This window comes from Microtus pennsylvanicus, chromosome 3 (assembly GCF_037038515.1).
Source record: "Microtus pennsylvanicus isolate mMicPen1 chromosome 3, mMicPen1.hap1, whole genome shotgun sequence".
Lineage (NCBI taxonomy): Eukaryota > Metazoa > Chordata > Mammalia > Rodentia > Cricetidae > Microtus > Microtus pennsylvanicus.
In genome coordinates, this window is record NC_134581.1 from 78,034,826 (window position 1) to 78,061,892 (window position 27,067).

The 27,067-nt window shown below is 39.7% G+C and overlaps 1 protein-coding gene across 2 annotated transcripts in view; it reads left to right on the plus strand.

Annotated features, from left to right (window-relative positions):
- Positions 1-27,067, plus strand: part of Arhgef12 (Rho guanine nucleotide exchange factor 12) — a 131,757-nt gene that overhangs the window by 87,908 nt on the left and 16,782 nt on the right. For both annotated transcript variants that reach the window (XM_075966266.1, XM_075966265.1), the window contains 19 exons: positions 2,454-2,528; positions 4,497-4,589; positions 6,653-6,763; positions 6,968-7,066; positions 7,987-8,029; positions 8,298-8,403; positions 8,968-9,105; positions 9,660-9,692; positions 9,965-10,079; positions 10,850-10,955; positions 12,482-12,694; positions 16,003-16,135; positions 16,426-16,461; positions 16,947-17,101; positions 18,355-18,501; positions 19,426-19,511; positions 22,174-22,299; positions 23,627-23,741; positions 26,003-26,103. In XM_075966266.1, the coding sequence (XP_075822381.1) occupies positions 2,454-2,528; positions 4,497-4,589; positions 6,653-6,763; positions 6,968-7,066; positions 7,987-8,029; positions 8,298-8,403; positions 8,968-9,105; positions 9,660-9,692; positions 9,965-10,079; positions 10,850-10,955; positions 12,482-12,694; positions 16,003-16,135; positions 16,426-16,461; positions 16,947-17,101; positions 18,355-18,501; positions 19,426-19,511; positions 22,174-22,299; positions 23,627-23,741; positions 26,003-26,103 (2,031 nt within the window). The remainder of the gene's footprint in view (positions 1-2,453; positions 2,529-4,496; positions 4,590-6,652; positions 6,764-6,967; positions 7,067-7,986; positions 8,030-8,297; positions 8,404-8,967; positions 9,106-9,659; positions 9,693-9,964; positions 10,080-10,849; positions 10,956-12,481; positions 12,695-16,002; positions 16,136-16,425; positions 16,462-16,946; positions 17,102-18,354; positions 18,502-19,425; positions 19,512-22,173; positions 22,300-23,626; positions 23,742-26,002; positions 26,104-27,067) is intronic.

A 27,067-nucleotide genomic window follows, 5' to 3' on the forward strand; every position in this document is an offset into this window, starting at 1 on the left:
GCTGGTTCGCCTGGCGAGCCAGTGAGCTCCTAGATCTGTCTGTCTTGTATCCTAGGACCAGGGTTACAGTCATCTTTGCTCAGCTTTTGCATGGCTGCTGGGCTGGTGGAATAGGTGTGGAGCAAGCACTTCACTCACCGAGTCGTCTCCCCAACCCTCTTCTCAGTTTTATAAAATAATCTCCTGCTAGTGCTTGTGATTTTAAAAATCCCACTATTGCTCAGTTTGGTGAAGGCTTAAAAGAATGTCACAAATCAGTTTCCTCCGACGTGACTTACGTGCCATCTGCAATTCAGAGTATCTGTTTCTGTTTTCTTTCTTTCTTTTTTTTTAAGATTTATTTATTTATTATGAATACAGTTCTGCCTGCATCATGTATGCCTGCCTACCAGAGGAGGGCACCAGATCTCATTAAAGATGGTAGTGGGCCACCATGTGGCTGCCGGAAATTGAACTCAGATCCTCTGGAAAAACAGCCAGCCCTCTTAACCTCTGCGCCATCTTTCTAATTTCCTGTTTTAATTTTTTTTTTAAAAAATTTATTTTGAAAAGTTCTTCATAATGCTTAACTGTATAGAAGTTCATTGAAATGGGTGGACTCTGGGTCTAGATGATCTTGCTATATGATTTTCTTATTTGCAGGTATTTTAATCATAAACCTTTAGTAAAGATAAAAAGTTGTCAGATGTATTTAAAAGTAGAGAGAAAGTAAAATGAGCCCCATCACACCCTTATAATCCAGTCTCAACTCAAAATTGCCGTCTGTGACTCTGGATCCTCACATCTCAGACTATTTCGTTAATGTGGCTTTAAGAGGTGTGATACTCTAAAACAGGACTTCAGTACTGTCAAACCTTATGAATTAACACTTTCTCACATATAGTTGGATTACCCTAATTGTCTTACAAGGATCTGTTTGTATTTTGTTTATTTGTTTTGTTTTGTGATGCTGGGTATCAAACCCAGGACTGTGATGCTTGAGTCCCTCATTAATACAACCCCAGTTCTAGTTTGTTGATTTGAATCAAGATCCCAGCAAGGTCTTTATAGCCTTTGGGTGATATGTAATTCATCACCTTCTTTCTTTTCTCTCCCTTCCCTTCCCTTCTTTTTCTTGATATATTTTGTTTGAAATAAATTGGGTCATATATCAGTTAAATAGTCCACTTTCTGACTGTCTTTTCATGGTATTTTATAACTTGTTCCCCTATCTTTGTTTCCTGAATACTTCTAGTTAGAGCTAGAGTCTCGGTCAGATTAAGGTTTAGTAGTTATTGTTTAGTGGAAGCAATTCATGGGTAGTACTGGATGCTCTTGTCCTGTCACACCAGGAGGTAAGTGGCTGTTTAAGGTGTTAATGATTGATTTTTTTTATTATAAAGTTCCCTATCAGTCTGCTGTATAATTTTGTTTTTACATCCCTTCTAGAGTCAAAATGCCTAGATCATTTGATTTGTTAAGTCTTTCAAAAGCATAGTTTATTTCTTTTCTATATGTAGTAGCTGAAAGATTAGTTCACCCTAAAATGGAGCTTGTGTAAAAATGCAACATTGTGATACTTCCCTGGGGACACTGTTTCTATCACCCTGTACAGAGAGGTAGAGGCAAGCCAGAGACTTGCTTGGTGAATCAGCTTATTGAGTCTGCTTACAGACGATTGGGTGACTCGGCGGTTGCATCACCAAATAAGCCTACCCCTGCCTTCTTGATGACTCAAGAAATCTGTATTGTGGCAGTCCTTTGTACGGCTTGCAAGCAGTGACACCACAAAGAGCTATGCCTGTGTTCTAGCAATTTGGTTTTGTTGATACTATCCTCACACAAAGACCGGAGTGCTGTAAATTTCTCCTGAGTTTCCTGAGCCTCCTCAGTCCTTTCTTCCCCCAGGAGGGACATTTCTGTTTGGGGGAATGGCTACATTACATGCAGAATAAACACTTCTCCTTGACTTTTTTCATAGAGTCCAAATTCTTAAATTCCGAAGTTGACCAGTGAGGGTTGTATGACTATGTTTGTAATATTTTTGAACTTACAGTTGTTAATGTGAGCCATCAGTACTAATGTGAATAATCTGATTTTGGTCACTGGGAGAGAGGTAGAGATAGTTTGATAAGGCATAGGCTAAGAAAGATGATAAAGTTAGAGTTTTCTTTGAAATAATAAGTTTGAGGTATGGAATATGTTCATAGTCATGAACAAGGTAAGTTGCTTCCAGGCTGGAGAATCGATGAAACAGTTTCAGTGGGCCTGTATTATTTTCAGTATTAAATGGAAAAGCTGACAGAGTAAGTGAGTGACTAGAGGTAGGAATAAGAATAACAGGCATGTATTATATGAAGGATGCTTCGTTTAAAATACACATCAATAGTGCAGAACTTTCTCCCTTACTCATTTTCATTTGTTGCTTACTGAAATGAATTGGTACATGTGTATATGTGTTCTCTTTTCATTAGAGTCCCAAGAGTAGTCTGAAAGAAAGAATTTATCTAGAGGAAGCCCCAGAGAAAAGTGAAGGAATTCAGGACACTGTGAGTATGACATCTATGCAATGTGTGTTGTCTTTGCTTTTTGTTTCTCAGTTTGCATGTTTGGGGAGTGAAACAGCATGAGCACCTGCTGGCAAGTGCATCATAGCTGAGCAGAGCTAGGAAGGTCTCATTTAGGTGCTGTTCCAGGAGGGAGGGTATGAAAGATTGGAATAAGTAGGAAAGAAGTTCATAGCATTATTAGTGTGTTGTTATGACATAATATATTATAAAATTTACTATTAACTATTTTTAAAATATAAAAACAAGTATATTCATATTGTTTTGCAACTATCACCACTTTATGTCTCCAGAGTATTTTGTCTTCCTCAACTAAAATTTGGTGCCCATTGAATGTTCAATTCCCGTGTCTGCTGTCTTCAGCCCTGGCAGTCCCCATACTTTCTGTTTTCGTGACCTGTTGATGGGAACAGAATCGCATCATATTTTTCTTTTGTGATTGACTTATATCAAGTAGCATGATGTATTCAAGTTTGTCCTTGTTGGAGCCTGTGCCGGAATTGTCTTCTCTTTTAGGACTGAATAATACTCTTCTCCTGTATCCTCTCTGCATATATTAAGCAGAATGTAATATATAGACGTAAGGAATATAAACCCCTCCCATGTGTGTGCTCACTCATGCACCTTTGTGATACTTCCAGCCCTTTTGGGTATCTACTTAGATGTGCAATTGCTGGATTTTCAAACTCTTTAATAAGATTAAAAATACTCATTTGTATTGTGTATGTGTATGATGTCGAATCAGTATCTCCTTCTACCTTTCCACACTCAGGTTCTAGTATTTACTTTCTGAGTTCCCAGTGGCCCTGGATTTTACATACTCACAACTGGATGCTTTGGCATTATGATTTTATTTGGTATTTTAAATGTCTTGGTGTTTTGCTTGCATGTATTTCTGTGAACATATGTGCAGTGCCTGCAAATGACCAGAAGAGGGCGTCAGAACCCCCTAGAGGTGGTGGTTGTAGACCACCATGTGGATACAAAACCTGAACCCAAATCCTCTGCAAGAACAGAAAGTACTCATTAACTGCTGAGTCATCTTTCCAGCCCTATGACTTTAGTTTTTAATAAATGTACTTGAAGTTTTATTGTAAAAGACTTAACAGAATTTCGTGATATTATTAGCAACACGTTCTGAGTAGTCAAGAGACATCAGTTAAGTTACAAAATGAAAATTTGACCATTGTTGAAAATAAATGTCTATTGTTTCACTTAGTTTTTAAATTTAAAATTTGAGGTTAGAGAAAATAAAAGCAGTTTTTAAGTAGAGATTGAGTAGGGATTGGACCCTTCCCTAGAATGACCAAGGCCCTGTATTTTATTCCTAGTATCACAAAAAAGAAAAAAGATGTAACCCAGTTTCGAGTCCATTCATTACAAGGTATAAGCATGTGTGAATGAAAATGTTAGGACTCGCTGGGCAGTGATGGCACACACTTTTAATCCCAGCACTCGGAAAGGAATAGAGACAGGCAGAACTTTGTGGGTTCAAGGCCAGACTGGTCTGTAGAGCAATTTCCAGGACAGACTCCAAAGCTACAGAGAAACTCTGCCTCCTAAAAAACAAAACAAAACAAAACAAAAAAAACCTCAAAATGTTACAAACCAAAGTTGTGTAGTGAGCACAGATGGTTTATTAGTCCTAGGGAATGTTGACCCCTCCTCCCTCCTTTGCTGTCCGGAAAGCAGCCAGTGCTCTTGTGGACATTTGACTTTGAACATCTGAGAACAGATACTTTGAAAATAAAGCACTTCAAAGAAGATAGTAAAATGGACCTTACTGATGAAGTGAGCCTTGTGCCTGTCTGTTTTACATTGTGTCTTACTCAGAGGTGTCAGCCCACCAGGCCCAGTGAGCCTCTTCTTTCCAGTAGTTTGGTTGTATTCTTTCTTTGCCTTTGATCATCAGATCGTTTTTTTTCTGTTGCTCTTCCCTGATGTTACCAGGACACACAGTCGCTCGTCGGCAGTCCCTCCACCCGTGGAGCACCTCATATTATTGGAGCAGAGGACGATGACTTTGGGACTGAACATGAGCAGGTAATGTCTCTTGCTGTAAAATATTAAATTATCAACTTTCTAAGATGTCTGATTTGGTATACATTCTTTGGAAGTTGAAATAAAACTTGTTAATGATGTAAGCCTAAATCTTAAAAACAAATTACTTGGGTTAGTTGCTTATTTTAGCTTTGAATAGTAGAAATTAACCCTACAAACTGCAGAGGTCGTTTTATGAGTACTTGAATATTTAATTTTATTTTGGGGGTGGGATGTAACCGAATATGACACCTAAAAATAAACTTTACAAATTCCAGTTATTCATTGTTGGAAGGAATATGATTAGCCTAATTCTTGTCCTTTTACCCTGTGGTCTTGCTAAATTCAGTGGATATTTTTAGGAAGTTTATATATTAGGAGGATTTTTGAGGCAGTGTCTCCCTAGCCAAGACTGTCCTGAAACGCTCAGTGTAGCTGAGGATGGCTTTGAGCCCCTCATCTGTTTCTTCATCTCCAAGTGCTGGGATTCCTGGTGTGTACTACCGTTCCCACTCCTTAGTAGTTTTTTCAGAGAAGTTTTTGGAGCCCCTAAGAGGTAAGAGGACCACAAGTTTGAATCTGACCTGTACTGACTGCATTATGAGATCCTGTCTCAGTTTATTTTAATAAACAAAAATAACAAAAAAAAACCCTTCATAATCTTTATATAACATTCACACTGTTTCTTAGAGATGTGGCTTTGTTTCCTTCAATCACTTTATGTATTTCTTGTTTCTCATCCTTGCTTTATTGTGTGGCTGGTCTTCTGTAGGAGGCTAGTAATTTTGGAGGCATCCTTGCCTTAGAAAGCCCTCTTAGGCAGAAAATGCTCAGTCCTTTATGCTTAAGCATGTGACTGACAGGTGTTTTTGTAGATGTTCCCGATTAGGCTATGAAGTATAAGTTGAAGAATAGTCCTGGCTTAACGAGAGTTTTCTTCTTTCTTTCCTTCTTTAAATCTTGACTGGATGTTGAATTGTGTTGAATGACTTATTTTTGTTGTTTTTTCTGATTTACTGTCTTAATAAGACAGATTGTGCTGGTTAGTATTAGAGTATTGAACTGCTTTTACATTACTAGAATGACCCCCAACCAGTCATGGCATATTCTCACCTTTTAATTTTATTTAGGATTTATTTAGTGTTGTGTATGCATGTGGAAATGTGTATTCACATGTGTACATATGACATACCTCACAAATCTAGGTCAGAGAAATCTTTTGGGTTGGTTTTCTCCTCACACTGTTTTGAGGCAGTCTCTCACTGCTTCTGCCACCGTGCTGCCTGTGCAGTTTCTGGCGCATTCTCCACCTTCTCCCTCCTCCCATCTGGCTGTAGGAGTGCTGGAATTACAGATGAGTTTCAATTTGCTTACTTTTATCTTATGTGTATGAATGTTTGACCTGCATATGTGTTTGTGTATTTTATGTGTGCCTAGTACCTGTGGAGGCTGGAAGAAGGCTCCAGAACCTTTGAATTGGAGTTAATAGACTGTTGTGAGTCAACCATGTGTGTGCTGGGAACCCAGGTCTTCTGCAAGAGCAGCCAGTGCTCCTAACTGCTGAGTCATCTCTCTGGCTCCCCTGTCTGAATTTTTATTTAAAAACAAACAAAAAACAAGCCCATAAGCATAAGCCCAACTCTCGGGAGACAGAGGCAGGAGAACTCTTAGTTTGTTAGCTTGGGCAGCTTTGTGAGTTCAGGCCAGCCAAGGGTACATAGCAAGAACAAAACCAGAACAAGACAGGTTGACGGGTTAAAAAACAAACAAACAAAAATAAAAAACAACTAAGGAAAAAATAAAGAGAAACAGAAACAGGAAGGGACCCTTCAGAGGTACTCTGCAGGGACCTCTGTCCTCCACCGAGGCCACCTCTTCAGATTCCCACCACTCCCTAAGTGCATCTCCAGGTGGGCACTCAGCCCTCAACACATGAGCCTGTGGGGACATTCTAGGCCGAAACTGCAGCAGGAGGTCAGGGGAAGCTCTGATGCTTGTTCAGCTGATCTTACAGTACAGCTTTTAATTATCAAGAGTTACTGATGTACAACCATTTCTTCTTCTAGATCAATGGGCAGTGCAGCTGTTTCCAGAGCATTGAACTGCTGAAATCGCGCCCTGCTCACTTGGCTGTTTTTTTGCACCATGTAGTTTCACAGTTTGACCCTGCAACATTGGTAATATACTTTATAGTTCACGTGATTCAGGTTCTGCATAGTGATTCATGTGCTGGAGAACTTTTCATCTGTAAAATGAATAGACAAACTTGTTTTCTAAACATATAAGGATAGGCATGCAGGACACTTCAAATGTTATTAATTAAATTACTACACTTTGTGGTTTTTTCACTGTGTCTTTTTCCATTTCTTTCTCCATGACAGCTCTGTTATCTCTATTCAGACCTGTATAAGCAGACCAACTCCAAGGAGACTCGGCGTGTCTTCCTTGAGTTTCATCAGTTCTTCCTGGACCGATCTGCAGTAAGTTAACAAGTTAATGCTAGAATATTTCCTTCAGTGCATTCATTGTCTTAGTGACCCTGATTCCTCTCCCCTAACCATGCTGTTGAAGTGTATCATGCTTTTCAGCATCCATATTATTATCTCAGTTCTTGATTATGCTTGGCTGGCTTAAAAGTAATTTCTAAATTAGTTTTGGATATATGAACTCTTACAATTGATTTTAGGGAATATATGTATATATGTGTGTGTATGTATATATTATACGTGAGTATGTATACACATACGTACATATATACACACACATGTATATTTGGAAATTTATATGTGTATGATTAGAATGTGTGACCGAAGTCTACATGCTTTTTACTGGGAGAGTCCTTGCACAAAAAGAAATTAATTCAAAGATGGTTGCCTTCGTTCTACAGCAGGAACTACAAATGGTTACTAGAGATTTTAACTTAAAAACTCAATGCGACATCCAGTACTCCCTCATTGAGATTTCTAAACACTCACCTAAGAAAATGATGAGACTGGCATGATCTTTTGGATAATATTGAGATTCAGAAATGAAAATCATGCTTACATATGAGTTAGTTTTTCCTGTGTAAATACACATAGTTTAGGTTTTATTTGTATTTTTCAAGTATTGTATAACTGATTATATTGACCAGTGTTTCTAGTAAGCCAATGTCAGATATTTATTTGGAGTAATACAGAAACGTTTGTTCTGCTGTGTAGTGAAATGACTATAGCTATTTCCTCCGTAGCAGAACACTGGAAAAGAGTTTGTTTCTGTGTTAATTAATAGACTAGTTCAGGACTATGACATGCTGCATGAGGCTGGATTATGAAACACACCTTCAGAAACTTAGACACGTTCTTCTGCATACCACGGAAGTCTTGGTGCTGTTTGAACTTTCCTTTGCATTCTGTTTCAGCATCTGAAAGTTCCTGTTCCCGAGGAGATCTCACTGGATCTAGGTAAGTTTGGAGCACTCACATCAAGATGATTAACATCTCCATAGAAATGTAACTTGCTTCTGTTCCAATATTATATTTGTTAGTCTGTTTAGACAGAGTAAATCACGTGAATTACAGCAGAAAGAGAGTCTACTACATTGAAAAGATGAACTCTGAATTCTGACAGGAAGTATGTTAACTGCACTAAGTAACTTATCTGGTGTGTTAAGTTCTGTGTAGGATCAGATCTCATAGCGTTTAGATCAAATCATCCCTTCTCTTTGTGCAGACAAGAGAAGACCCGAGCTTATTCCTGAGGACCTGCATCGGCACTACATTCAAACTATGCAGGAGAGAGTACACCCTGAAGTTCAGAGGCATTTAGAGGATTTTCGGTAAGTTTGTGTTAGATAAAACTTGACAGATTTGCTGGGCAGAGGTGGTATACACCTTTAATCCCAGCACTTGGGAGGCAGAGATAGGAGGATCTCTATGAGCTCAAGGCCAGCCTGATCTATAGAGAGAGTTCCAGGACAGCCAGGACTACACAGAGAAACCCTGCCTCAAAAAACCATAACAAACAAAAACAATCAGTATTTTTTTTATTGTTCTAAATAGGAAAAAGTTATATAAAATACTACACTCATTACTAGGTAAACTATATGGTCTTACCCTGTTATTAAACATAATAGGCACCTGAAATCAAGGGTTGGATGAGAGCTAAGAGTACATAGTCTCCATTCATGCCCTTTCAGGAGTCAAGTTCAATGCTGTATCTGTGCTGTGTTCCTTCAAGAAATGTGTCTTTAGCTTTGACCACCACTAGAACCCCATCTGACTGCGTCTCAAGGAAACATGACATTATACCTGTCCTAGAAACTTGTAGCTAGGACTGTCTAGACAGCTAGAACGACATGTTTTGTTCTCTGCTAACTGAGATTTTCCCCCAACCCTTTTAGACAGAAACGTAGCATGGGACTGACCTTGGCGGAGAGTGAGCTGACTAAGCTTGATGCGGAGAGAGACAAGGACCGGGTTACTCTGGAGAAGGAGCGAGCATGTGCGGAACAGATCATTACCAAAATTGAAGAAGTATTGTAAGTGAGAGAACTGTGTGCGGAAATGCTGGTTTTGCTTTGAGCAGATCTCACTGGCAGGTTGTACATGTAGGGCTATTTGTCATAACACTTGGAGACAGGATTTTTTCTTGGTAATTTAACATTCTAGCCTTCTTTCTTTTGAGTGTTGGCTAATGCATAACACCAGACTTCATTAAAGTCAAGTGAACACTTTCACTGCTAAATTCACAGGCTTTGAAAATACTTGTTGCTGTAAAGCATGTTAAACTACAACACAGCTGTGAAATCTTGTGGGTTCTTTGGGGATTAGAGTTCTGTCGATATTTTATTCTAGATGTAGCTGTGACCCAAATCATTAGTTCTTTTCTATTGTTTCTGGTCTCTGATTAAATGTGTTTCTCTGTTTTTTTTTTTTGTTGTTGTTGTTGTTATGTTTTGGTTTGGTTTGGTTTGTTTGTTTTTTTTTTTTTGATGGTACTGAACCTTGTACCATACTAGGTAAGCACTCTGCCCCTGGGTTGTAGATCATCTTCAGATGTATATATTTCATCTTAAAATATGTTTATTTTTAGGATGACTGCTCAGCCTGTGGAAGAAGAAAGGAGGTAATAGAATCTTACCCCACTAGAGCTATTTTCTATCTACCTTCACCAGCAATTTCTTTTAACTTCTATAGGTTGTCAGCTCCCTCTGGTGGCCTGTATTTTGTTTGACTAGCACTCTAGTGTCATGGATAGAATCAGTTTCTGTGCGCATATCTTTAGTTTCTGCCTTAATTAATTTCCAGCATTGGAGCTCTAGAAATCATTTGATCTCCTTTTTCTGACTGTTCTTCCCACATCAGAACTCTTATTTTACTTAATCATTTTTCCTCCAGTTCCACAATGCAGTATGTGATTCTCATGTACATGAAGCATTTGGGAGTAAAAGTGAAAGAACCTCGAAACTTGGAGCACAAAAGGGGTCGGATTGGATTCCTTCCAAAGATCAAGGTAAGGCTGGGAAAATGGCAGAGTGCTACTTCTTCACTTTTGGTTACAGTGTTTACAAACTAGCATATTAACACTAAGTAATAGGTCTAACTTGTTCTCTAAATAGACATCTAGTGAGAAATCTTGTGACACACATATATAAGCTTATTATCGTTAGATAATGTGAAAAGAGTTCATATGCCTGCCATCGACAACGCAGTGCGTTGTGCCTCAGGGTGCCTGTCTCAGTTCATAATATTTTGGTTTTATTTTAATGTTTGTTAAATTGTAAAGACCTATGAAGGCCAGCATGTTCTTCATTAGTAGTATGTCTCCAGTTTTTAGCACGATGTCTTCAAATATTTTGAAAGTGATGAGTGGATGGACAAATGTTGTAAAACAGTCTCCTGACAAATATGTAAATTTTTGTCAACAAGCTTCTGGTAAAATTATCCTCTTTTTTTTTTTCTAAAAGTATTGTTTCTGTTGAAAAGTTTTGAAGGCTGGGCATGGAAGTTAGAATCTGTACTACCAGTATTTGGGAGGTATAAGCAAGAGGATCCAGCCCAGACTACATCAGATGCTGTCTCAAACCAAAAGATGCAAAAATAAAAAACAAGTCATCTTGAGTGTGAGGTTCACATATGACTTGCCAAGGTCCAGTGGTGCTTATTAGTTGTATTTCACCGGTTCCTGTCAACTAACCACCAGAATCACATTACTGTATTTGAAATCAACAACAACAAAACTTACTGTTTGGTGTCTCTTATCTTATTGTACCTCAAATTTAGCAAAGCATGAAGAAAGATAGAGAGGGTGAAGACAAAGGGAAGCGAAGAGGATTCCCCAGCATTTTGGGACCCCCAAGGAGACCAAGTCGCCATGACAACAGTGCAAGTATGTTGACACTTGAAACATTGTTCCTGCTGCCTTTACTCAGAAGTTCATTTGGCCAGGATGCATTGCAAGAGGTGGTTGCTCTGGAGATAATGTTGCTGATGCTCCACTGTGCCTTGCTTCCCTTCAGTGCTATTCCTAAAATAAGTTACCCTGTGTTGCTGTATTAATTGTTGTAAACATCTTCATCAGTGACAGTGTGCCATTCACGACTGTCACGACTTACTTTCTGATTCTGGTTTTATGCATATGTTTTTACGTTATGTTGGTTAAATTTGAGGTGTAAAAAAGTTTTGGGCCAGGGAGCTAGGGAGCTAGTTCTGTAGACCCAATGTTGAAGGTAAAAAAATAAATTAAAAAAAAAAAAGGCCTAATGTGGTGGCTTATATCTGTAATACCACCACTGGGGAGCCAGAGAAAAATGGATTCCTGGCCTGCAAGCCTGGCCTGTTTACTGAGCTTGTCTCAGAAAGGAGCGTGGACCTTGACTGAAGAATGGAAATGACAACTAGGGTTGTCACCTGGCTTCTACACGTTCAGACTTGCACACACATGTCCACCTGCACACTGGGACACACACACACCTCCACCATAACTCATATAATCTCTTTGTATTTACTGTTACTCACTCTTTGCATTTTTATAGTTTCTGCCTGTCCACTGTGTTTTTTCTGATATCCTGTCACTTCTGTCCTCAGAGAGAGAGAGAGAGAGAGAGAGAGAGAGAGAGAGAGACGAGGCCAGTAGACAGGACTGCAGCAGAGGTAGAAGCGTGGTACTGTGGGGAGATAGCCAGTCTGTGCTGAACATTTGGAGATCCTGGCATGCAGGGATGACAGTGTGGCTGAGGAACAGTGATGCCACATCTCCGGACCATGAGGAGTCCTCATGCAAAATGCCAGGAGCACAGATGGGGAAGTTGTGGCAGGTAGAGGAAGTCTTCAGAGAGAGGGAGAGGAGAGGGAGGATTTCACAGTTGCTGACCTGACTTCATGCCAGAGACAGATGGATCTGTGGCCTGCTAACTTGTCCTACTTTCTGGGTTTGTCTCAGAAAGGAGCGTGGACCTTGACTGAAGGATGCCAAAAGAGTTTTGGGGATGAACTTAAATTTGGGGTTTACAGAGCCATGTGAGAATGTGTAAAGTAGCAGAAGGCACCGAGTGTCTATAGTTTCTGAAAGTACTTGGTGTGAACAAGAGTAGTGCGCAGGATGGTCTTTGACCCCTTATTATGGTGACAATGTGAAGTAGAGGGAAGCCTTCACTACTGCTACTCTCTCCGCCTCCTCCTTTTATATCCTTTCTTCCCCTGCTCCACCCCTCTTAGTTTTTCTCATCTACTTTCTTCTTCCTTTACTCCTTTATCTTTCTTTCATCTCCCCATCTTTCCATGTCTCACTCTGTCTGTCCCTTGCTGTGTGTAGTAATTGGCAGACCCTTTTTCAGATATTTTTATCCGCCCTTTCTCTCATCTCTAAGCTGATTCACTGGTGACACAGGGTGTTAACCATGGCTTTCTGTTTAGTTGGCAGGGCCATGGAGATACAGAAACTACGCCACCCGAAGCACTTATCTGCACCCTCGTCTGTGAGTCCTGAGCCTCAGGACCCTGCCAAGTTGCGCCAGAGTGGATTAGCCAGTGAAGGAATAGACACTGGATACCTGCCTGCCAGTTCCATATCCTCTGCCACTTCAGGAGCTGCTCTTTCCCAAGAAGGAGGGAAAGAGCATGATGCAGGTGAGTCTTGCTGTAGTTCAGCCTAATTTGGGGTCAAGATTTGGATGCAAGCACACTGAGCAAACACTGGAGAGACAGAGTATTTTAATTGAAACTGAATTCCAGTTTACTTTGACTTAAATAATTTAGTGTCTGCGAAGAACATATGCTGAATGATAGTTTGTAGTTTGAAAATGAAAACAACAAAACGACACTCACTGAACTCCTGAGATGTTAGTTTTGTCCTGGGGCTGGCGAACATTAATGGTGCACAGATGCATGCCATTTGAAGCTTATAAGTTGCACACAGAAAGTCACAAAATTAAATATTCACATTGGAGACCCTGGTGTGGTAGTACACCTAGAGTCTTATTCCTCAGGAGTCAGAAGCAGAAGGATCACAAGTTCAAGGCCAGCCAGGGATAATACATAGTGAGACCCTGTTCATAAACAAAAACCAGCCACCATTGTGTGTCAACTAATGATGAGGACATCTTGCAGACTTGTAAGAGTTAGAAATGAAGATGGTGTCGCATTACACTGCTCCTTGTAACAGTGAATGATGGAATAGAAAAGAATAGGGCTTTCTGCAAGAAAATGTCTTTTACTTGGAGTTGTGTATCCTAAATTATCTGCTGAGTAGGAAGAATGGATAAAGGCATTTTCAGATGTGTAATAATCTAAAGTTTACCTAAAATTTCTCAGTCCTGGAACATTGTTTGAGGCTATACTTCTGCAAGGTGAAAGAAAAAGCGGAAGTAAGTCGTGGGATAAGGGAGACAACAGCAGAAGGCAGTGACAGGTCACAGGTCAGGGAGCCATGGCTCCAGATCAGGGCTCAACATCGCAAGCCAGGAATGGGAAGGAGACGAGAGGGGGGAGTGGGAAGATGGTTTAGTAAGTCAGGTGCCTGTTGTGAGAGCATGAGGACAGGGTTAGGGTCTTTGGCAGCCGCATAGAAGCTAGATGTAGCAGGACACATCTCTAGTGTGTCCGGGAGCGGGGTGGGGTGGGCGGGGGTGCAGACAGATAAATCCTTAAAGCTCACTAGCTAGTAGGTAATTTCTTAGTTAATTGAGAGATCCTCTCTTAAAAATAGAAGATGGAGAACTATCAAGAAAGATGCACTATGTTGTTCTGTAGTCTACACATAGGGACACACACTCACGCATGCACTACTCACACAAAAAGTAAAAGAGGGTTTTTAAGCAGTTGGTATTATGAGGTAGCAGAAGGAGAAAAAAATTGAGACTTGATAAAATTATAGTACTTTGCCAATCAGAAAAGATTTAGGAGTGCAATGAAAAATAATTGTTCAGGAAAGTAAGTCATACTTGAAATATGAGGAAAACTGGATGTGTTAGCACATGGGTCTACTCCTAGAACTTGGGACATGGGTTGCAAGTTGCAGGCAAGTTTGGGCTACATAGTGAGACCCTGTCTCTCTAACAAAATGAGGGCTGGTAAAATGGCTCAGCAGGTAAGGTGCTTGCCATCAAGCCTGGCAACCTGAGCTAGATCGCTAGACCCCAAGTGGTTGAGAGAGAAGAAGCTTCTGCAAGTTGTCTTCTGACTTGCATACACATGCACAAAATAAATAAATGTTTTTAATTAAAAAAGGAAACAAGACAAGTGTCCTGATCATGAAGCAGCTGATGGAGTGTGGGATTTAGTATACTAAGCACTCTGTTTTATGTGGCCACGGAATTGCATAATTGGGGGCAATAAAGAAAGAAACTGTTCAAATCAGCACACTTCTTAACCTGACAGGAACAGTATGCATGTATGCTGTAGGTTGTATTTGATAATAGATGTATGGTCATAGCAATGCAAACATATTTGATTGGTTTTCAGACACTTAGAATCATTCTACTAGGCAAAGTATAGAATAGATATTGCATTGTGACCACAGATCAGAGATGTAAAAATATGAGAAGGAAATATATGGGTACTAAATCCCTAGCCTGACAAACAAGAGAGTTAGAGTTCTCTTGGATGGAATAAAATGGATCCATATTTGGATTTGTTACTAATTGGCTTCTGAGAATTTCTGTAATGTCTCATAACCCAATTAGTAATAGTATATCTATCAGATATTGGGAGTGGCAGAAAGGGAAGGCAGAAATATGAGAAGAATCCCTACAGAAAGAGATACTATATACAGATAGATGGTAATTCAATAAAAAGTGTTGTTTGGGGCTGGAGAAATGGCTCAGTGGTTAAGAGCACTGACTGCTCTTCCAGAGGTCCTGAGTTCAATTCCCAGCAACCACATGGTGGCTCACAGCCATCTATAATGAGACCCAGCGCCCCCTTCTGGCATTCAAGCACACATTCAAGCTGTACACATAATAAATAAATAAATCTTTGAAAAAAAAAGTGTTGTTTGTAATTGGTCCACTCTCACGGTTGGTAATAAAAATGAGAAAAGTTAAGTGAGGGGAAGCTGCTCCTCATTACAGTTTCTTGCTGACATGGTGCCTTGTCTTGCCTTGATTTTTTTATAACTAATTTTCATTAATTTTTATAATTTCATTATATATGCCTTGCATACTGTCCACTCTTACTTCCTACCTCTCTCCCTCCCATATCTCTCGTTATGTCTACTCATTTTGTTTTGTGACTCAAGCTTAATCAGGGTCACCTGCTTGACCATGGCTTAGAGCTGAGTTGGGCCTGGGCAGCTCAGCAGAGGTTATACACCTAAAGACAATGATTCCACCTCTCCCAAAATCTACCAATAGGCAAAAGGGCCTGTGTGGAAATCAGGGAGTTGCAGAAGTCAGGGTACTTTTTCATTGTTGATTACGAGAATACTTTAAAAATGATTCTCTTTCCAGGCGTGGTGGCACACATGGCACACACCTTTACTCCCAGTGCTCAAAAGGCAGAAGCTGGCAGATCTCTGAGAATTCAAAACCTACCAAGGGCTGCATAGTGTTCCCCCCCCCCCAAAAAAAAAAAACAACTTTTCTTGGGACTAGAGAGAGAGCTCAAGGGTTAAGAGCACTTGAGTTTGATGCCCAGCAATCACACGGTGGCTCACAATCATGTATATCTCTCTGGCCTGCACATTTATATGCAGAGCACTCATACATAAAATATAAGTAAATAAAACTAGAAAATGTTTTCCCATTTATGTTTTAGTGCACTGGAGAATTTTACATATTGAATTTTGATTCTGTCTAGATAGCCTATTTAAATAGAATGTGGCTATGAATTAAGTCGAACTTTTTCTGGGGATTCATTCAGGAGGGTTTTGGTTTTTTTTGGTTATTGATGTTACTGTTTTATTTTAAACAGTTAGTGACTGGCGTTTGTCCTTTTAGGATCAAAACAAGTTGGAGAAGCACCGGTGCCTGGAGACTGCTTGGACAGCACACCTCGTGTCTCCAATACTGTTTTTGACTTCCCACCTCCTCTGTTAGATCAAGTGCAGGAGGAGGAATGTGAAGTAGAGAGGTAATTCCAGCGAGAGCTAGAGAGCTTTGTATATCGCTTAAAGTGCCTTGAACTATCACTTTTTATATCTGGCAGCACTTTCTGTCATATAATGTTTTGAAAGACGTCTGGTTGGTAGTAAATATTAAATCCTACTGAATCTTTTCTGTTATTTTGTGTTAAATAACTCCTGGATCTGGGCAATTACTTATCCAACCATTGGGATTTAACTCAGTTTGGGGGACCCTGGATATGTCTTTCTTGATCTCCATTTTGTTCACCTGTGATTCTTAAATCCTCTATTGTTTTAGGATGGCAGAACATGGAACCCCAAAACCCTTTAGAAAGTAAGTACATCTAAAATAGCTTTCATTGAAATAGAGCCTTTTCTCTTGAAGTCCTAGTCTTAAAGGGGAAGATACACTCTATATAGTCTGTGAGTATAAAGGGGGGTCGTAGTAACCAGGTCACGTGACAGAGTATCACCCAGGTACAAGCTGCGTGTAATAGAGACTCAGTGCTGATCAGATGCAGAAATCCCCCTGGGGCTGGGTAACAGTTGAGCTGGTAAAATGTTTGCCCCACAAGTATGAGGGCCTCAGTGCAGATGCTCAGTACCCATGTAAAAAGCCAGGCATGACAAGGCCATGTCAAAAAGAATAAAGTGAAGAACAGTCAAGGAAGACACCTAACACCAACCTCTGGCCTCCATATGCATATGCACACTTATCTATGTGCATCCATACATATGAACATACGCAGAAGATTTGCAAGTCTTCCATTGTCCAGGTGAAGCCCTCAAACAGAATTTGCCATCTGTTTGTTTTCTTAGGTTTGACAGCATCGCCTTTGGAGAAAGTCAGAGTGAGGATGAGCAGTTTGAGAATGACCTGGAGATGGATCCTCCCAACTGGCAGCAGCTTGTTAGTAGAGAGGTGTTACTGGGACTGAAACCTTCCGAGATCAAAAGACAGGAAGTGATTAATGGTAAGTTTAATCATCTGTTGCTGGCCATATACACTGAGACTTCTAGAATGAAGCACATCTCCTAGCCTTTGAATTTGCTTTGTTTTCTATTGGCCTTTTGTTTTACATAAAGACAGAATTAAACTAGATGGATTATTCTTAAGCCATTAAACATAAGCAGTACAAGTGCACTGTTTGTATTTATAATCTAAAAGGAAAGGGTGTTTAGCTTTCAGGATACTGAAGATCCATAGCATTATAGGTATGAACTTTGAAAAAGAAAAAAAACAAAACAGGATACTAGCCCTGAACTGCCTTGAGGTTGTATCGTAGGCATAGATTATCAAGAGTAGGCTAAATTTAAGAGATTATTTGAGCAATAGGCAGTGAGTAATGAGGTCAAAAGTCAGATTTAGATTGTCCAGGTGCAGTGCTCTTTAGTTCCTGTCGTGGTTTCATTTATGTTGCTGTGACAAATACTCTTATGAAGACTGGCTTAGAATTCCAGGTCACATCCGTTACTGAGGGAGAATCGAAGCAGGAACTCAGAGAAGCCAGTCACATCACTGCTCCTGTGCCGTCTCACTTGTTCTCCACTAGCCTTCTCCTGCCCTATATGGTCCCAGATACCCTGCCTAGGGAATAGTGTTGCCCATGATGCATTGGGTTTTCCTATGTCTTTTAACAAGACAACCCCACCCCAGATACACTCACAGACCAACCTGTTACATTTACTCAATTGAGACTCTTTTCCCAGGTGATTCTAAGTTGTGGCAAGTTGGCATCACAGTTAACCTAACATGTACGTAACAAGTATGTGACATGTATGCTGTACCCTCTGCTATCCCTATGATTTGATTTTACTAAATATATTATTGTTGATGACATTGAGCGAGTTATAGTATGACTCCAGAAATGAGGTTTTATGGGTAAATATGGAAAACTAAATCCACTATTACTTTTGAAGAATGCTTAAGGCTGTATGTTATTAGAATTTATTATATTCTGGTGTGATAAGGTCATATTGTAAATGGATGATTTGGGGGTAACTTAATTAGCTTTTAAATATAAAATTGTTTTGATGATACTGTTCATTAGTCTGGTGTGTAGGAAATTTTCATGGAATCAGTGTGATTTTTTTTAAAGAGGCTACCATCATTTCTAAATGTTAAATAGTTTATTATATAATGCATTTACTGCTTAATAACAATGAAATATTATATTTAGTCTAAATAAAGCAACATTCTGTGCCTCCTTTTCCTCTTCCTTCCCAGAATTGTTCTACACTGAAAGAGCTCATGTCCGAACACTGAAGGTTCTTGACCAAGTATTCTATCAGCGTGTGTCCAGAGAAGGAATTCTGTCACCTTCAGAACTACGCAAGATTTTTTCAAACTTGGAAGATATTCTTCAACTTCATGGTAAGAGAAGTTGACTTGTGATCATTGTGTCTACATTTCTAGTAAAGACTATGACTATGTAAAGGTACCTCTATAACACATGACAGATAATTAAATATAATTTTATGCATATCTGACATTGTATGTGAATACATCTTACAAAGAGGAATGATCAGATCTTTGATCTTAAATCTTTTCCCCATAATCAACAAAGTATTAACATTGGGATTTTTTTGTCTAAAGTTAGTATTTACAGTGAAAAACACGAGTAGTCATAATTACTTTTGAAAATGTTCTATTACAATATATATATATGTAGTTTTAAAATATATATCCTATGTAATAATATGCATATATTTTGTAAATAGTAAAACTAATATTAATCCCATGGTTGGATAATTTTCAGACACAGTTATAGCTTTGTTGCTTAGGACACATTTTTTGTGTCTTGTCCCAGTTGAATAACCTGTATCTGCAGGTAGTGGTAAGACACTCTTGTCTCTGCAAGTCACAGCTTCTCTATGACCCTTGATTTTCAGTCTTTCTTGGTCAGAGGAATTATCAGTTGTTCACCAAAGCAATGCCTTTTGTGGGCAATTTTAGATTTCAGTGACGTGCAGTGTAATGTTTACATCCAGGGTCTTTCTGAGCTCAGTTATGGAATGAGTTCTTGAGGGTAAATACGTACTTGAAGTAGCCACACTTTAGCAATATGCTAGTTCCTAAAATATAGGGTTTAATGCTTTAAGATCCGTTTCCAGGAGGAACTTTTGGAATCTATCTGTGTAAGGGCTGTGTGCATATTATGTTCTCAGAGATCAGAGCAGCTATGCTATTCTGAAAATTAAAATAAAATTTTAAAAAAGTTAATTACTTAGTCCTACCAGTAGTTCTGACTAAAATAAACATGGACTTTCTTTTTTCTTTTTCTTTTCCCTCCCATAGTTGGGTTAAATGAGCAAATGAAAGCTGTCCGGAAGAGGAATGAGACCTCTGTTATTGATCATATTGGGGAAGATCTGCTTGTCTGGGTAAGGAAGTTGAGATTTCTTTTAATACTTTTACAGACACTTGATTGAATTTAGGAGTAAGTAATAAATGCTTCCAATCTGTAAACACATCCATTTTGCAGAGTTAATATGCAGAACTAAAAGGGGTCCAGAGCATTATTTCATTGGTTAGTTCATTCTAATCAACATGCAGTCAGGCTAAGTGTTTGATTTTATTGAGATATGAATACACCGGCTTTTTATGTTTTGTAGGCTAAAGAGTAATGTGTCTTACTAGTTTAAGTGATCCAGAATTTGTATCATCTTCTGTTCAAATCTTAGACATGTATTGTACAGTATTAAGCAATTATAGATCATATGTGTCATAGTGAAAATTACTTAATTTTGTTTCCAGTATAAGGAAAGAATCCAGAGGCTGTAGTAATTCTCAAATTCTGTCTATCTTTCTGCCTGTCTGTACAGATTTATTTTATAGTACATATTTGATTGTATGTGTGTGCATACATATGTGTCTCGTGCCCACAGAGGTAAAAAGAATGCATCAGATCCAGTCTGGATTCCTGGAACTGCAGTTATAGATAGTCAGGAATCACCACATAGGTGCTGGGAACCAAACCCTGGTCCTCTGCAAGAGCAGCAAGTGCTCTTAATCACACAGTCATTTCTTTAGCCCCTGGCTGTCATTTATATGCGACAAAACTATGTATAGTTCTGGGGGACAGTGGCTTCTGCTCTCACAGAACTTATCATGGAAAAACTGTGTAGTTCTGTTTTGTTTTAGACAGGGTCTCAGTAGTTAACCCTGGCTGGTCTGGAACCCAATGTTTTTGTTTTTGAAACAAGGTCTTACTGTGTAGCCCAAGTTGATCTGCCTGCCTCTGTTCTCAAGTGCTGAATTAAAGGTATACCATACAATGCCTAGCTATTGATTTAATATCTCTCTCTCTCTCTCTCTCTCTCTCTCTCTCTCTCTCTCTCTCTCTCTCTCTCTCTCTTTCTCTCTCTCTCTCTCTCTGTTTGTTTTTCCTTCCTTGTGCTTTTTCAAGACCGGGTTTCTCTGTGTAATGTCTCTGGCTGTCTTGTATCTCACTCTATAGACCAGGCTGGCCTTGAACTATCCTCCTTGATTCCAAATATTTCTTTTAAAACACACATAGAAAGGTGTCCTTTTGTTTTTGTTTTTCAGTGCTGAGAATAGAACCCAGGGCATAATGCGAGGCAAGCAGTGTACCATCTCCAGTCCCAAGAGTGTATTTTTAACCAATATTGTATTAAAAAAATGAAAGGAAAGCAGAATTAACAAACCAGTCTGATTTATTATCTGTTGTATATCAAGGGTTGATTTATTTTTATTTTTATTTTATTTTATTACTTAAAAAAATACCAATCCAAATTCCCACTCCCTCCTCTCCTTCCACTCCCTCCACATACCCTCCCACCCCACCCCACCCCACCCCTTCCTATCCTAAGAGAGGGCAAGGCACCCTGCCCTGTGGAAAGTCCAAGGTCTTCCCTACTACATCTAGGTTGAGCAAGGTATACATCCGAAGAGAATAGGATCCCAAAAAGCCTCAATGGTTGATTTAGGACAAAATAGTAATAATAAAAACTAAAAGTAAGAATAGCGGTAGGTCTTTAGATTTGTGTTTAATATTCCCAGTTTTTGTTTACCTACTTTTTGTGATGCTTGACTTTGTGGCCAGGACCTTGTACGTATACTAAGCTTGTGTGCCAGCTCTGAGCTATGCCTTGATTGCCTCTCTTTGTATCTTTAAAACTTACTCATCTCTTATAATTGTGGGGGAGGGCAGGCACGTGTCATAGTGCATATGTGGAGGTCAGTAGACAGCTCCCCTTGGGAGTTGACTCATTATGTCCCAGTGAGTTCTGGAGGTCAAACTCATGTGTCAGGCTTACATGGCAAGCACTTCACCTGCTGAGCCATCTCACCAGCCCCTCTCCTATTATTTTGTTTTTAAATTTGAAAGTTTTCTATATGAGTACTGTATTTACATTATTTCCAGCTCCTATGTCTTCCCCTACTTCCTCTCAAATTCATGACTCCTTTTATAATGATTTTGTTACATACACCCTATCTTTCTTCCTCTCTCAGGGACACATACACACGTGCACACACACTAACCTACTGAGCCCATTTAATGTTGATCTTACATGTGTTTGGGATGAACACTTGGGATTGGATAAAGCTTTAAGAGTCTTACACATGGAGCAAACAGATTCTCCCTGTCTTAGTAGCCAGCCATTGATTGTCCATAGCTCTTCATCTAGGGTAGGGGCTTTATGACATTTTCCCTATCTGGCTTGGCCTGTCAACTAGTAGTGTCATTATATAGATCTTGTTTAGGTAATAATATTGTTGAGATTTTGTGGATACAGCATCCCTTTGATGTCTAAAAGACTATGTTTAGTAGCAGGTGTCCTGATTCTCTTATAATCTATTCCTCCACCTTCATTCTCTGACCCTTTGGTGTAGGTGTTGTGTTGTAGGTATACCAGCTGGGACTGGGCATCATTGATACTGCATATACGTACAAAGGTTTGTCTCTTGCCCTTTGAGAATGCTTCCTGGAATGTCTAAAGGATTGCAGTCGTCTCTCATCTTACTTGGCCTTATGAAAACCCAGGAGCTCATTCTCTTGTCTCTTTTGCTTTCTTGGCACAGTTCAGTGGACCAGGGGAAGAGAAGTTGAAACATGCTGCTGCTACATTCTGCAGTAACCAGCCATTTGCTCTGGAAATGATCAAGTCTCGTCAGAAAAAGGATTCTCGATTCCAGACTTTTGTGCAGGTAAGTTGAGCAAGTTATGTGCCCCCCTCAAAAAAAAAGTCACAAATTTTGTATCAATTATAGAATAAACTTGAAGAATTCTGGTTTACAATGTTTCATCTAGGTTAACATTAATTTTTTCCCCTTCATTTATGTTTTTATTTTATGAATATGGATGTTTTTCCTACCAAGTATGTGCACCATCCTCAGAGACCAAAAGAATCCCCTGAGGCTAGAGGTACAGATAGATATGAGTTGCTGCCATGTGGGTGCTAGAAATCAAACCTGAGTCCTTTGGAAGAGCAGCCAGTGCTCTAACTGCTGAGACATATCTCAGCCCCACCCAATATATTGACATTTTAAAAAAGCTTTACATTACTTCGTAAATTACTGTAAGGAATAAAGATGATTTTGGAATGATGAATAATAAAAAAACACATATGAAGACTGAAATATTTGACATAGATATCCACTTTGCCATAGCAGTTTTAATTAGGAAAAAGCCATATTCAGTTATTTTTGGGCATTTTCCACTGATCTATAGCCCTTTTTATAGTCTTTTGAGGTAAGGGCTTATTAAATTGCCCAGGTTCATTACATTGCTCATTGCTCTGTAGCCATGCTGGCCTTGAGTTTACAAGCCTATGCCACCAGGCCTGGCTCATATTCACTTAGCTTATTGTTCAAGTTTGAGATGGGTTTTTATGAGGCTCAGGAAGATTTCAGCAGTGCTGAGGTAGGGATAGGAATAGGTAAGAGTCTGAAATTGTGGTTCCCAGGCCTTTTCCATCCACCTGCCTGGTTTATAAAGTTATTTGGACACAATACATTCATTTTCTTTTGCTGCATTGTTAGCGGCAGTCGTGGCCTTTGTAGTTTAAGAGTATGGCTACAGTTTAACAGGGTCCTCTCCCTTGTATTTTATCAAAATGTAGAGTGGAGTTGCAGTCTCACCTGAAGCTCGTCTAAGTCCAGTGGTGGTTGTTAGAATTCTTTTTCCTTCCTTCCTTCCTTCCTTCCTTCCTTCCTTCCTTCCTTCCTTCCTTCCTTCCTTCCTTCCTTCCTTCCTCCTCCTCTTCCTCTTCCTCCTCTTCCTCCTCTTCCTCCTCCTCCTCCTCCTCCTCCTCCTCCTCCTCCTCCTCCTCCTCTTCCTTCTCCTCCTCCTTCTATTTTTTTGGTAATTGCAAGACAAGGTCCTACTTTCTTGCTTATTGTTGGCTAGGAACTAGTCCCAGCTCCTGGGGAATACCCCATCTCCCTTCCTTGTAGGCTCTCAGGCAGGTGGTTGATGGATTTTTTTTGCTTTTTTTCCAAGCCAGTTGGGTAACTTCTTTCTCTTTGATTTTAGGATGCTGAGAGTAACCCCCTGTGTCGTCGCCTTCAGCTGAAAGATATCATTCCCACTCAAATGCAGAGGCTTACCAAGTACCCGCTTCTTTTGGATAATATTGCCAAATACACAGGTACAATATTTTTGCTGAAACAAAAATAGGGGATCAGAGAAATGGCTGTGTGGTTAAGTGCTTTCGCAAGGACCTAACACCCACACTTGTGGCTCACTTTGGAGTTACCACACTGTAACTCCAACTCCATGAGATCCGACAACACCCTTTCTGGTCTCTGCACACCCACATGTATAGACTCTTATACAGATATACACAAACCATGTTTTTCTTAAAGTCAAGAACAAAAGACAAGAATATGTCCTGCTAAATAAGTAATCTTTCATAGCATCTTGGTGTGTAGAATTGATTTCTGTCAGTGATCAGGCAGAAATTCTCTGACTAGACATAGTGCAGTCTTCTCTGACCTGTTTTCACTATGTCCTCTAGTAGTGGCTTAGGCGTGGAATTTGGCATACTGTGCTGCACGGGCCGCATTAAGGTCACTGCCTGCTTTTTATTTCAAAATTACTATGCTTTAAAAAAAAAATGTCTCCCAGAGTCCAGGCTCATGCTGAACTCCACGCGGCTAGGGTGGCCTTGGACCCCTGACCCTCCTGTTCTCACCTCCTACGTGTGGGATTGCAGCATGTTTTTGTCAATAGTCTCTTAGAACACAACACATCTAGTCAATCTGTTTGCATAAGGTCTCTCTCTGTCTCTGTCTCTCTGTCTGTCTCTCTGTCTCTCTGTCTGTCTCTCTGTCTCTGTCTCTCTCTGTCTCTGTCTCTCTCTCTCTCTGTCTCTCTCTCTCTCTCTCTCTCTCTCTCTCTCTCTCTCTCTCTCTCTCTCTCTCTCTCTCTCTCTCTCTCTCTCTCTGTCTCTCTCTCCAAGGCAGGGTTTTTCTGTTCAACAGTTCTAACTGTCCTGGAACTCTCTTTGTAGACCAGGTTGGCCTTGAACTCATTAAGATCTGCCTGCCTCTGCCACCCAAGTACTGGGATTAAAGATGTATGCTCCACACCTCCAGCTTTTGCACTTAGCAGCGGAACTGATAATTTGGAGTAGAGGTCATTTGGCCTGCAGAGTATGTAGTATTGTCATCTGACCCTGTATAGAAAAAAATCAACACACCTTTGTTTCAGCCTGTGTAATTGCTTTGAGGAGGCTTCTTACTAGGTCAGATGTTTTGTATCTGAAAGTACTTTTATGAAGCCAAATGAATTATCATTCCAGCTTTCTCATCTTGAAACATGAAATGATTTCTGAGTTTTATGTCCCAAACTCCTGTGTTTCTTTTTCTTTTCTTTTCCTTTCTTTCTGTTTTTAGTTTCTTAATACAAGGTTTCTCTGTGTAACAGCCGTGGCTGTCCTGAAACTCGCTTAGTAGACCAGGCTGTTCTTGAACTCACAGAGATTGCCTACCTCTACTTGAGAGCTGGAATGAAAGGCGTGTGCCACCACTGCCTGGCCACACCCCTGTTTCTTTCACCTGAGACAAGGAATGCATGCTGGGGACCACTAACTATGCTACCTGGCAGAAATGTAGCTTTGCATTTTATTCGTTGAGTTTTACTCTGAATGTGTCTGTCGAATGAAGCTGTCACACCGTTTGAAGATTACTGCTTTGACTCTAGTTTAGTTCTTTTTAGTGTAGAGATGACAACATCTGCAGTGTTGGTGAACTTAATCTTTCAGCACTACTAGCGTTGTAATCATTCCTTCCTTTAAATAAGGTTCCAAACACAAAACTTATCCTGGGATTCTTCAGAATTATTATATAAAAAGACTGCATATGAAACCCAGTGGTCATAATCATCTAGGTTATTCTATGCAGTTCCAGGAGGAGGAGAGGCCCCTTCTTTGTTCAGCTTACAGAGGCTTTTCTTAGAAGTGTGTAACATTGGGGTTTTAATTCATTGTACAAGGTAGCATTTGTGCATCTAGGATTCAGTATTGTGATTTCTTCTTTTTTCATCCTTTCTGTATTGGGGATTGGACTTGGGTTTTGCACATGTTAGGCAAGAGCTCTACCAATAATTCCTATTGCCAATCCCTTTAAAAAATTATTTTGAGACAGGTCTTAGCATGTAGCCAAAGCTAGCCTCAAGCTTGCAATCCTCCTGCCTCGTTTTGTAAATAGCATGTACTTCCATGCTTGTTCAAAAACTACCTGAATAGAGGCTATGCCATAGGTTTAACATGGTATAGAAATGTCCAAGGCAGTAGTTATATCTTCTTACATTCATTTGAATAAAATTAAAATGTGTGTGTGCATATGTATGTGCATGTGTATATTTTTCCCTAATTTTCTCCATTTTCTGTCTCTTCCCCGTATTTAGAATGGCCACCAGAAAAGGAAAAGGTGAAGAAAGCTGCAGATCATTGTCGTCAGATCTTAAATTATGTAAATCAGGCTGTCAGGGAGGCAGAAAACAAGCAGGTAAAAAGGAAAAGCAAGATATGCAGGATGCGATTGGAGAAAATTAAAGTAGTATATCTAAAATCTGAAGTAACTGAAAGTATCATTATACAGTTGATATGCAGAACGTTTGTTTGCTATTAATATAGTAGCTGGGTCCAGACGATCAGAGATGCATTTGACTGCTGATCATCTCTAGTTCCGTTTGCTCATTTGTTCTGTTTACTTAGCAGGTATTTGTGGGAAATGTACTGTATGGCAACTGTAGAGGACTGGGTGCATGAGAGAAGGGAGCTTGTTTTCTAAGAGCAGGAGATTACAGTGCTCATGTCTCTTGTTGGCTGTGACACATGTTAGAAAGGAGAGCTTCCAGTGCTGGGAGTGTCTGATTGGGGCCAGGCCTAGTTTGGACATGTCAGGTGGTGGCTCTCAGAAAAAGACTGTTTGAAGAATTAACAATTGAACCACATATACTCTGACAAAGGACAGAAATGAACCAAAAACAGTGTGAAGAGCAAGGTAGATGCAGAAGGAGCAATATGAGTAATTAAAAGTTTAGATGAGGATTAAATCATACAGGGCTTTTGCTACCATATTAAAGGCTTGAAGTTTTGTTTTCCTCTTTTTAAAAAATTTTTTTATAAATTCTTCTTACATACATTACAGAATCAATTAAGCAGGGCTCATAGGGGCTCACAGAGACTCCAGTGACAGTCATGGACCCTGTGTGGATCTGAGCTCTGCATATATGTCATGGTTGCTAGTTTGATGTTTTTAAAAACTTGAAGTTTTGTTTTAAAAGCGATAGGACCTTGTTTCTCTCTGAAGAGTGGGCTGAAGGAAGAAGGTAGTCCAAGATCAACAATGGTGGAGCAAGGGTGTAGAGCAAGGTGGGATCTGGAGAAGTACTTATGAGCACAATTAGCAAAACTTGTTAACTGACTCAGAAAGGCATGAAGGGAGATGATGTCCAGGAGAGATGCTC